This window comes from Eubalaena glacialis, chromosome 10 (genome assembly GCF_028564815.1).
Source record: "Eubalaena glacialis isolate mEubGla1 chromosome 10, mEubGla1.1.hap2.+ XY, whole genome shotgun sequence".
In the NCBI taxonomy this organism is placed as follows: domain Eukaryota; kingdom Metazoa; phylum Chordata; class Mammalia; order Artiodactyla; family Balaenidae; genus Eubalaena; species Eubalaena glacialis.
The window spans coordinates 112,034,579-112,046,150 of record NC_083725.1 but is presented as its reverse complement, the minus strand read 5'-3'; the positions used below and the strand labels follow the sequence as shown (position 1 = coordinate 112,046,150).

The window sequence follows — 11,572 nt, the reverse complement described above, 5'->3', positions numbered from 1 at the left end:
TTCTGCCCCACGGGGACTGAGCCCCACTCTGGGTCTCTGGCGGGGCTGGATGGGACCATCTTTGTAAACCTTTGGAAGCTCAGAATAAGGACTGCTGTCCAGGAATGGTCACTGCAGATCAGGGCTGTGTCCCTGGTGGGCTCTGAGGCTCTCTAGAGGCAGGGCTGGCCTCAGGCCCCGGGTGGTCGAGGAGGGGCAGCCATCCTGCTCCCTGTCCCATCCTGGGCTGTGCCCAGGAAGGCTGGACTCCCTGCCGGGTGCAGGTACCAACCTGAGCTTAGCCTGAGCCCCAGCACCCACCTGTCAGAGCAGCAGCAGGTCCAATGGCCCCTGCACACGGGGCCTCCCTGCACCCCGCAGAGTACCTCTGGGCCCTGAGCTGTCAGAGACTCGGGCAACCAAAGCCTCAGACACATGAGGGTCGGAAGGGGCCTCAGGAATCTTCCAGTTCAAACCTTCCACGCGGCCTGCCGAGCAGTGGCCTAGACTCTGCCTGTTCACCCCTGAGGCAGAGAGCTCGGCCCCTTTCAGGGGCAGCACCTCTTCCTTGGGGCTGCTGTTTGGGGCTGGAGGAGGGCTGTGCTGGCAGGTTCTGTTGATGGATGGAGGCTGGGCCATACTAGGTGTAGAGGTTCCTTTCACGTCTCCAGGGGAGGACTCTCAGCTCCTGGGGCATGAGGGGGAGGGTGGGGGGAGGGCAGGGGGAGTAGGCAGAGCCGGAGTCCGGAGACAGGGAGCACACAGCCGCGCCGGGCCCAGGCTAGGCTGCTCCAATGTCATCATAGTCTTCATTGGAGGAGAAGTCAGGCTGGGGAGTGAGGGACCCTGTGTGGCCGGGAGACTCAGGTCAGTGAGAGGCCCAGTCATTGTGCCTGCTGAGCAGGGACAGAGCTGAGCAGGTCTGGGTCCACATTCCTCTCCCCCGGGATGCTGTGTGAGACCACCTTATAATCTTGTTCATGGCTACCTCCTTCACTAGAATGTCAGTTCTGAAGGCATAGCCTTGTCTGTGTAGTTCAGGGCTCTAGTCCCCGAGTGCTGGGAGCCCCTCTGCTGCCACCATCTCCCCCAAGGGGCCATCTGGCTGCTTCTGCTTGAATGCCTCCACTAATGGGGAGCTCACTTCCTCTCAAGGCATTCTCTTTGACTCTTTCTCTGCCCCACCTACATCCATTTTCCCTACCTCCTCATATTCTTGTTTGCTTTAAAAAATCCCGTTACTTCTCTTTTTCCCCCTGTGGGCCAATGTATCTAGAGCTACCCCACACATCCACCCTCCAGTCCCTCTCTGTGCCCCCTCCCAGAACCCCCTCCCCTGCCCCTGGCACCTGGACATCCAAACTGCTCAGCAGATGGGAGCTGGGGCGGTGGCTGGAAGTTCTGGTACCACTCTCCGGAGGAGGTGCTGGAGCTGTCATCAGCCGAGGGCCCTGCTGGAAACCCCCAGAGCCAGTCACCCTCTGCCAGGCTAGTTCACGAAGTGCCAGAGCTGGGAGGCCCTCAAGACTCAGTAGAGTCAGGTCCTTAGCTTGACAACCGAGGAAATGAAGGCCCAGAGAGGGGAGGAGACTTGTCCAAGGTCACACAGCACATGGCCGCTGAGCTGGGACTAGGGTCCTGAACTCAGACTGGCTCAGGGCTCCCAGCTTTACGCTTCCTCTGGCCAGGTCGGCTATAGGATGGGAGGCTGGAGAAGGCACACAATCCTCCTGGGCCCACCTTACCTGGAAAAGCTGCCTGGGAGCCAGCCAGCTCCAAGTTCAGGGGCTGCCCCAGCAGGGGGTTCCTCTCTGAAGAAAACGCTTGAGAGTTCCACGGAGGTAGCCTGCTGCTGGGGCTGTTACAGTACTCCTCCCCTGAAGATGTGCTGGAGCCACTCTTGCTCCTTGGGTGGTGCTGAGGGCCCGTGGAGCGGGGGTCTGCAATGCAGTGTTCAGGGTTGGCAGGTGGGACCTGGGAGGCATGCACCTCTTCGAGTCCTGGGCCTGAAAGAGAGAATCATGATAAAGAAGATGCAGTGCAGCAAGAGGACTTTAGGTTAAACTTGAGAAAGAACTTACTGCCAATGGGAATTGTTAAAGTCAGGAAGGACCTGTTGAGGGAGGTTGCGCTGATGCTTCTCAAGGCGAGTGACCTGCTAAGTCTGGAGGTGGGGCTGGCATCCCAATCACCACCCTCCACGTCCCTCCCCAGCCTGACTCACCTTCCTCCAAGGGGGGCATCTGGAACCTGTTCTGCTGGACCTCTTCATCTGTGAAGCGGTGCCGTTGGGAATCTACAAGCAGAGATGGCGGTGAGGAAGGAGGTGGGTAGGCTCCACCTCCTTGTCTGGGGAGTCTGGAGCAGAGGCTGGTGTTCTGTGGGATTCGGGAGGCTGAACAGGGCAGGAGGACAACCCTGATGGCTTAGTCTTTTTCATCAGATCCCAGGCTCAAGTCCTAGTGCAGGCAGACCCCGAGCCTCAATCTGAAACCAGCCTGGGGACAGGCTGCTTCTGGCCAGAAACCCTAGTGCCCTGGTACCTCCCCAGCCCCAGCTGTCCCTCCTGCCACTTAAGGGAATACGGGGAGTTCTTCTGCTTGGGCAGCTCAGGGCAGGAAAAGGCCAGATGTTGCCCCTGAGGAGCCTTCCCAGAGTGAAGCTGAGGGTCTGGAATCTTTGTATCCTGGGCTCTGCGGTACCTCTGTTTCAGAATCAGAGCAGTGCAGATTCATAGCATCTTAAGAACTTGAGTGTCTGGAATCTGGGAGTCAGCTTTTTGAATGTGTTACTACTGACTTTTAGTCTCAGTGTCACAGGATTTTGGACCCCCGGTCTTGCATTTTACATGCCTGGACTCAGAATCTCAGGTTCTAAGGACACTCATCTCTGTGGCTCCCAAATGCTGGACCATGGCCCCGCAGAGTGGAATCATCCACACTGCCCCCCAGGGGACCTGGTTCAGCAGGTGGGGCAAAGATGGCTGGTGTCCCCAGTATCCATCCTACTGCCCCGCCCCCGGTACTAGGAGACCTCTGGGCTTTATCTGGACACACAGCTGTCCAGGACAGGGGCTTTGTCTCCCCGCCTCTCTTGCAGCTGCTGGGTTTAAGTTCTGATGGGTGGAAAGTGTATGGGAGCCGCGTGGGCATCCCTGGCGTCCTGCCATACAGGGTAGGGCACGCCTCACCTTCCCCCTTCTGGAGGCCTAGAATGCAGACATGGTGGTGAGCCACTCTGGACCATGTGGACCGGGCAACGTCTTAGGGACTGCAGAGTAGCAAGAAAGGAGCCCGGGCCCCCTCCAACTTCTCCAGATGATGTCATTTGGAGTCTGTGTCACACACAGCCAAACGCTCATCCTAGCTTATAAAGGAGGTCCTGGGTGGGGCTCAGGAAGTTTCGATGAGCTCCCAAGGGATTTCACAGTAGATGTGAGAGTCTCTGCTCTCATCCGACCTCCCGGCCTCGCGTGGGCCCTGCCTGAGCACTGGCTTTCCTCCTTCTATATCCCCAACAGGCAGAGAGCAGAGCTGGAGAAGCCGGATGAGAAGTGCGAGCTGGGCTCGTGGTGGAGGTGGGTGAGGAGGTGAGATTGACGGGGCAGGATGGGACGCAGAAGGGGTGAGAGCACGCGAGAAGCCATCTGAACTGGAGTGCCTCGTATCAAACACAGACGCAGCCACAGTTAGGTGAATGTCGAGGGACTGGTCTTGAGACCTGCATGGCCACAGACAAGCACGGGAGAGAAGGTGGTCCAAGGGGAAATGACTTGAGATGTCTCCAGGGTCACAAAGCACTTTGAAAACTTCAGTGCAGGACCATTGAGAGTCAGTCCAGCGGTCACAGTGAGGGAGGTGCCACTCTCATCATGCAGTGGTCACCGAGGGGGCAAACTAGCGCAGGTCCCCCAGCCAGCTGGGCCCTCTCCCTGGTGCGGGCAGGTGGGCCCTTGGGAGTCCGGGCCCAGGCACTCACTGTAGAAGGTGGTCAGGGCCACAGGAGGCTGGCTGCTGAAGTCATAGTGCTCATAGTCTGAGTCGGAGCTGGAGTTCAAGTCTTCAGGGGGCGGAGCCTGGACCTGGATGGGCAGCTTGGGAACTGGGGAGAGAACAGAGTGGGAGCATGGCAAGGCAGGGGGCAGAAAGCTGCAGAGAGAGGTGGCAGAGAGCGTGGACAGTGGGAACCGGAGACAGAGGGGCAGGGAGTGTGCCAGGCAGCCCGTCTTGTACAAGACCGTCGGGCCTGGGTTTTCCAAGCTCCCCCGCATCCATTTCAAACACGGGGAGCTAAATAACATTTACTTACTTAACAAACACATAGTAGTCCCTGCATGCCAGGCACTATTCCAACATTTATAAATATTATCTCAGTTAATGCTCATAATAACCCTGTGAGGTAGCTAGGTGAGTGCCCCCATTTTATAGCTGGGGAAACTGAGGCACAGAGAGATTTCTCACATTGCCTAGAGAAGCAGGCAATGTGGCTCTTAACCTCTAGACCATAATATTCAGTGAGTGGCTGCTCTGTGCCTACTCTTGTGCTAGGTCTGGGTTCATATTCTCTTCTCAAATATATGGATATCCTGTGTGCAAAGAATCTTTATAACATATGGCTGAGTTTTGTATTGGTTTTTGTGTCACTGAACTCTTTCAAATAAAGGCGATTTAATATATTCATAATGCAGTGTGATTAAACTCGAACTTCTTCACAAGACTCTCAAGAGATACATTGATGTATCATTAAAGATGGATGACTGATCCCATTTTTTTTGACTCGGAAAATATGAAATAAAATTATGTTCTAGGAAAATCTTGATGGGGCTTTGCAGGGAGGCTGATTGGGCAGACCATTGGAAGAGGCAATGGTGTTACAAACCTACTGGCCAATTAGCAGAACAGAGCTTTCCTTTGAGAACCAAGGTCCAAAATGTCCTGGGCCTGTTTTGGTCCAGAATTCAAAAGCTTAGAGTTCTAGAATGAGTGCACTGGGAAGTCATCGGCCTATCAAGTCCCAGACTGAGGCTGAACCTGCTCAAGGTCCCACAGCCACTCATGGGCTGGCCCAGGTCTCATCTCCAGCTGGGGCACTGCTTTGACCTATGCAGTACTGACCCTCCGGAAAATATTCCCTTCTTGTCCTCCCCCGCCCTCCTCACCCCCAGGGTGGGTGACATCCTACTTTCTTCTTTGGCGATGGTGATGGGAACCTCTTGATAGCTTGTGGTCCCCGCTGGGGTGGTGGTGGGTAGGTGCTGGTGGTTCACCATAGCAGGGAGGGCTGAGGAAGGGGAGGCAGAGATTCTACAAGTCATTCTTGGCACCTTCCAGTCTTCCTGGTTCTGCTCTCATGGGGACACCTCCCTCCTCACCTCCCCCACCCCCAAACGCCCTCAAACACACACACACACACACACACACACACACACACACAATCTGGTCCTCCTGTGGACAACTTCTGGGGGGCATGCTGGGAAAATCCTTCCCATCAGGAGGTGCTTCTTGGGGCCAGGGCTGGGTGGCCATTGCTGGATCGCTGCCATTCCTGCTGGGGTTCCCCATGGCTCATGTACCCCTGGGAGGACTGTGCCTCAGGTCTGCTTCTTTTCATCCCTGGGCCTTTCCCGTGGCTCCTGGGACTCTGCACCTACCGTATTTTCCTTTAATTCTCAAGAGGATGATGGCTATGAAACTGAGTGAGACAAGAAGGAGAATTCCCAGAACGATGCAAGGGATGAGGAGCATTAGCTCTCGAGATTCCCAGTCCTTCATTTTCACCATCACAGAAGATTCTGGAAGCAAGAACCCCAAATCAGGGAGAAAACAGAAGGGGCATGGACTTCTCCTTGCCATTCTCACCTCTCCTTCTTCTCTGCATATGACCCACTTCCCTTTTGGACGTATCCCCCTCCTCCCTTCTTTTTTTTGAATTTTCCCATCTGCTTTTAGGTGCCTGGTATATAGTAGGTGCCTGAGAAATGCATATTGAATGAATAATTGACTGAATGAAACTTTCTCCTGGCCACGAAGCCAGGAGATCTGTCTCTGCTCAACAATTATTGAGCACCCACTGTGTGCCAGGCACTAGACCTGGGGAGACAAATATGACAGCAGTGTCACAGGCCTTGAGGGTCTCTGTCTAATGGGAAGATCGACAAGCCGACTCAGTCCAATTCAGAGTTTCCTGCTGTGATGAAGGTATAGACAGGTGTGCGGCCCTCCAAGGGGCACCTGATTCTCTACAGGGAAGACCAAGGCTGGATCCCCAGGGAAGGTAGCTCTGAGCATCTGCTGGCAGGGAACAGACCATCGGGAGAGCGAGATCTCCTTTCCTTGCCCCAGATGAGTCCTTCTTACCAGACATGCACCCTGAGGGCGGGGGTGAGGGCTATGACTCCAGACCTCCCAGCTCTGCAGCCCTGGTGTGACCTCTTGCCTTCCCCTCCCTCTTGGCCTCACCCCTGCTGAAAAGAACCCAAAGCAGAGAATGGATGGAGGCTGCAATGAGGCCCTAACCCTCATCATCCCAGAGACACGAACCACCTCCTGCTCAGTGCAGAAAGCCTGGGGTGCGCAGGCCACAGAGCTGGAGGAAGGGTAGTGACAGTAACGCAGGAGGTTGGGGGGATGAGATCACCCAGACCCCCTGGCTGGTGGCAGTGTCTGCTCCCCCTGGGAGATTACCCCCCCCAGTCTTCATTTTCTCCCCTCTCCCTTTCTGTTTGCAAATGGGGCAGACTGGGCTGGGGTAGGAACTGGATTTGGCAGCAGCAAGCAAGTGCAAGGGAGAGACTGGACTGTGGGGGGGCTATGGGGAGACCCATGAATGTGGGCCAAGAGGGTCAGGGGCCGAGGGAGGGGCTGCAGAAGCAAGGGCTGGAGTGTACTCCTTGGAGACCAGGTCTGCATAAGCGCTCTGCTCTTCTGAGGGCGGCGTGGCTCCCCACCCTGACCTCAGCAATTGAGAGTGTGCGAGGGTGTGTGGGTCCTGGCAGGAGCTCGCCCTCCAGCCTGCACAGTCCCCAGCATTTCATTCCCTCTCCGTGCCCTCAGCCATTGCCAGGTTCTCTGGAAGGACTTGGTGCCCCTCTGCCCCCTCCCCAAGCTGCCCACCCACCTCTGGAGAGGGTCTGAGACAGGGAGCCAGGAGCCAAGGGAAGGGGTAAGCCTGTGAATCCAGGCCAGCCCCTGTGGTTATCTCGGGGCTGCCACGGGGCCTGGACTAAATAATCAATAAATAAGAATAACTGAGGCCCAGACTGTGCTTACTATGTACTAAGCCCTGTTGTAAGTACTTTATAAAAATTAATTTACTGGAGACTCAAAACAATGCTAGGAGAGAAGTACTAGGATTATCATCCTTGTTTTATAGTCAAGGGATCTGAGGCTCAGAGAGGTTAAGAATTGCCCAACATTATACAGCTAGCAAGAGGCACAGCTGGAGGCTGGGCCCCAGGAGTTGGCTACACACAAGTGGAGGACAGACCAAGTGTGGATTCAGAGTTCAGAGCCTTGAAGGCAAATTCCAGCCGACACTGCTGGCCATCACCTCACCCTCTGAGCCCGAGCTTCTTCCTCTGTGTAAGGGTTGTGGGAAGACCTCCCCCAGGGGGCTGCCGGGAAGATTAAAGGGTTGGGAAATAATGACTATAAAGCACTGGCCGGTGCCCAGAACATTATAAACACACTGGCTGTTGCCCTCGGCGTCCCCAACCCCCTGGCTGGTGTCGGATCAGCTCCAGTTCTCTACAGCTCTATCCTCTGCCCTACAGGATCTCACAGAGAGGGGGGAGAGAACTCCTGTCTAAGAAATATCAGGATTCAGGGAGCTGTGGAGCTGACATGATAGAGGCAGGCGAGGTGAGAGGAGCACGAAGCAGCCAGAGAGCCCCGGGGATGGTGGGGGGAGTCAAGTTCATTGTCTGGAGGGAGGGGATGGGGGACAAACCGTCAGACCCCTCCCGCAGACATACACACACACACACACACACACACATGCACCTGAGCCTCTGAGAAACTGCATCCCCAGGGACACTCACCCACAGTGACCGGCTGACCACTTGCAGGGATTTCAGAAGTGGACAGATTGAGCAGGCTCCGGGCACCTGTCAGAAAGCACTGTTCATTCACTCAGCACACGTGCCTGAGTACCTACTGTGGCCAGGCCTTGTGCTAGAAACTGGACAAGACAGACAAGTGGCCTGCAGCTGGGGGCGTGTTCCCACCGGGGCCCGTGGCTGAGTCTTTCCCACACCCCACAATAAGGACGATCTCATGGATTAAATGCCAGGCAGGTTTTTTGGTTTAAATAAAGGGCTAATGAAAGAATTAGCCCTTCCTTCTGTATAATCTGCTTTAGAACACAAGTATTTCCCTTTTCCATCTAGTATTGGATTTGGTCTTCACACCTGCCTCAGGAGGTGGGAATCTGACAGTCTCGTTATTATCATAATCATTTGACTGGTAAGGGATGGGGCTTACAACGTCCCTTAGTGGATATTATCTGACTTCCCGGCTACCCTGTGGAGTGCCTGGTATCAGCATCCACATATTCACAAGACGAAGCCTCCCAGCTGGTAATTGGCAGAGCTGGAATTCATAGCCTGGTGTCTGAACTCCATAGAGATGCTAACGCTGTGTTTGTTTAACCCTCTTGCTTTTTCACATTTTAACACCTCAGAAATCAGGGTGATGACATGTATCGTTACAACTGACGGCACTTCAAGAGTTTATTTTGGCAGCATTTTTGTCCTTTATGGTACATAAAATAATAACAGTGTGACTTATCATCAATGCCATCTTAGACTTCGTGAAACCCAATTCATAGAGCAGATGGGAGGCTCTGCTGAAATATATACGGAGTGCCCAGCAATGCCTGGCACCTGATTAGGGCTCCAGACACTGTGGCTAATACTATTAGTGTCTCCTAATGTTATTTTTATGATGATCACCAGCCCTGGGATGGCAAATTGGTTTTATCTCCTGAGCCGGCTCCAGTCAATAGGGAACACTGCTTCGCATATAATAATGCCATAATAAAGATTGGATTCATGATTCTGGGACTGAGTCAAGGATCTGGGGAAAAGAATGCCCTGATTAATCAGTAATGTCTGCCTGGGCATGGGAAGGGCAATGGTCCCTCTTATGCCAGTATTTGCCATTCCTGATCTAGCCCAAGCTGTAGTCCTTGGGCTATAAGTTCTTAGGCTGTGGATTCAGATGCAATTCCTGGTCCAGATCTGGGGGTGGGGGGGAGTGGGGTGGGGGGGAGGAGGGATACCTGAGCAGAGGACCCTGGCTGCCTGTGATTGGCTGCAGAGGTTGGAGTTATTGAACCGCCAGAAGCACTCGGAGAGCGTGGGCTCCCCTCCCTCGCATGAGTAGTACATCTTGCCCGACAGGGAGTGTGGCAGCCCCTTGGGCACCCGGGCCAGAGTCCCACAGCCCAAGTCCCGGCAGAGCACCTTGGCCTCTGGTTCGTACCACGTACTGTCACACACTGTGTTCCAGACCCCTCGGAAGTATACCTCCACCTGCCCCTCGCAGGGGTCAGCGCCCCCGGTCAGGCGCCAGGACTGGTGCTCTGCAGGGGGTGGGGGGGGGTCAGAGTCAGGTCAGGATCCTTTGGGCCGAAACCCCCACCAGCCCCGACCCACAAATGCAAACTCCCCAGAGCCAATCGGTCTCCAGATCTTATGTACTCTCCCTCCTGCCTCTGCATCCCTCCTCTCATCTGCCCCACCTGCTCCAGCTGACCCTGCTGCTGTCTACATCCTGGCTGCTGAAACGTGGTCCTTGGACCAGCAGCTTCCGTATCACCTGGGATCTTGTTAGAAATGCAGAATTTCAAGCCCTGTCTCAGACCTACTGAATCAGAATGTACATTGGACGAGACCTGCCTCCCTCCGCATTCTTGGGCACATTAAGAGGAGCACTGGCTCCAGAACTTCCCGTCCTCATCTGGCTGCCGACAGCCTCCACAGCGCCTCCCAGCCTCCATCTCCTCTTGCTGTTCTGAACCAGGTGACCAACTCCCGCTCAGAAAAAGCCTCACCTCTAATGTCACCTACTCCAGGAGGTGGGCAGGCTTAGCCCTCCAGCTCTGGATTGCCTGCTGTCTCTTAACTCCACCTGGCTTCCTTTCTTAAGGCATTTGCCACCCTCTCTCCTGGATTATGTTTGTCTGGGTCTCATCTTCCCTCTTGGACTATGACCTCCCATGGGCAGGGACCATCTCTCCAGCACTAACTGCAGGGCTGAACCGTGGTTCAGCATCGCCCACTGACCTGAGCACACCACGCCGGCGTCCTCCTTGTGGCCACAGTAGCCGTTTCCCGGCAGCCCCAGGCAGTCCCACAGGTAGGTCTCCGACCCGGAACAGTTCACTTGGTCCCGGTGGATGCGTCCATGGCCAGGGGCAAAGTGCAAGCCGGGCAGGGCCTGGACTGCCCAGCCGCAGCTCAGTTGCCGGCACACCACGTGGGCATCGTCCAGGTCCCACGTGTCATCACACACCGAACCCCACTGTCCGTGCTCCAGCATCTCCACGCGGCCCTCGCACGGGCTGCCACCACCCACCAATTTCAAATCGAGGTTTTCTGGGGATAGGAGAAGGGGTTTGTGGATGCGAGTTAGGAGGGAGAGGAAGGGAAGTGGGGGGGAGGATTGTTGTGCCTGGGGCTGTGGACCCAGTGAGAGGGGCGGGTAACCCAGTGGGCAAGACTGGGGAACACTGCCTGTCTGGGCTGGGGTCCTGGGGTGGGGCGGAGGTGGGGAACTGGTCAAGACTGGGGACCCAGGGGCGGTGCTGGATACCTAGTGGGAGGGGCTGGGAGCCTTTTGGGAGGGGCTAGTAACCTGGTGGGCGGTGCTGAGGAATCGTCTCAGGGCGGCGGGCGGGGTAGGCTGAGCGGCAGACTAGTGGGTGGGGCAAGAGACCGGGTGGGCGGGGCCTGAAGAGCAGGTCTCGGGGCTGGGGGACGGCAGTGCTAAGAGATCCTGGGAACCTGGCATATTTCTGTACCAGCGGGTAGAGGCGCTGCAGCCCTCCGGTGAGGGAACCAATTGTATTCGCGTCGGTGGTGGGTCGGGGTAGAAGTCTGGAGGGCGAGACTTGGGTCCAGTGGCCAGGGCTGGGGACAGGAGGCGGGGGCAGTGGCCGAAGAACTGGGAGGTAGGACAGGGAGGAGCCCGGCGGCGGGAGCGGGTTGGTCCGCTCGTACCTGCACAGGTGACCTGGACCAGCCTCTCGTCGCTGCTGCACGCGTGCTCCACCACCTTGCAGAGCTGCCATTCGGGGCCGCTGCACTGGACGGTGGGCGCCAGGGCCCACGTGGTATTCGGGGCCCAGCTGGCGTTTCCCGCGGCTGCACCAGGCGGCAGCGCCGGGGTCGGCAGGACGGGCTGTTCCCGCGGCTCCGCCCGGCCGCAACCCAGCGAGCGGCACACGGCCTCGGAGGCGCGGAGGTCCCAGAGTGCCCCGCATGCGGGCTCCCAGGACTGCCGGAACCAGACCTCCACCGTCCCGTTGCAGCGGCTGCTCCCGTTCATCAGGCGGACCTGGAGTCGCTCCCCTGGAAGGGCCAGACCCTAGC

General features: G+C 56.4%; 1 protein-coding gene across 1 annotated transcript in view; it reads right to left on the bottom strand.

The window, feature by feature from the left end:
- Nucleotides 1–760: 760 nt before the first annotated feature.
- Nucleotides 761–11,572, bottom strand: part of CD6 (CD6 molecule) — a 39,904-nt gene continuing 29,092 nt past the window's right edge. Inside the window, exons 3-13 of the mRNA XM_061203436.1 lie at nucleotides 11,201–11,551; nucleotides 10,265–10,576; nucleotides 9,259–9,561; nucleotides 8,018–8,083; nucleotides 5,630–5,770; nucleotides 5,161–5,259; nucleotides 3,958–4,080; nucleotides 2,204–2,275; nucleotides 1,725–1,985; nucleotides 1,329–1,433; nucleotides 761–825 (exon numbers count right to left, since the gene is read on the bottom strand). Coding sequence (XP_061059419.1) covers nucleotides 761–825; nucleotides 1,329–1,433; nucleotides 1,725–1,985; nucleotides 2,204–2,275; nucleotides 3,958–4,080; nucleotides 5,161–5,259; nucleotides 5,630–5,770; nucleotides 8,018–8,083; nucleotides 9,259–9,561; nucleotides 10,265–10,576; nucleotides 11,201–11,551 — 1,898 coding nt within the window. The remainder of the gene's footprint in view (nucleotides 826–1,328; nucleotides 1,434–1,724; nucleotides 1,986–2,203; nucleotides 2,276–3,957; nucleotides 4,081–5,160; nucleotides 5,260–5,629; nucleotides 5,771–8,017; nucleotides 8,084–9,258; nucleotides 9,562–10,264; nucleotides 10,577–11,200; nucleotides 11,552–11,572) is intronic.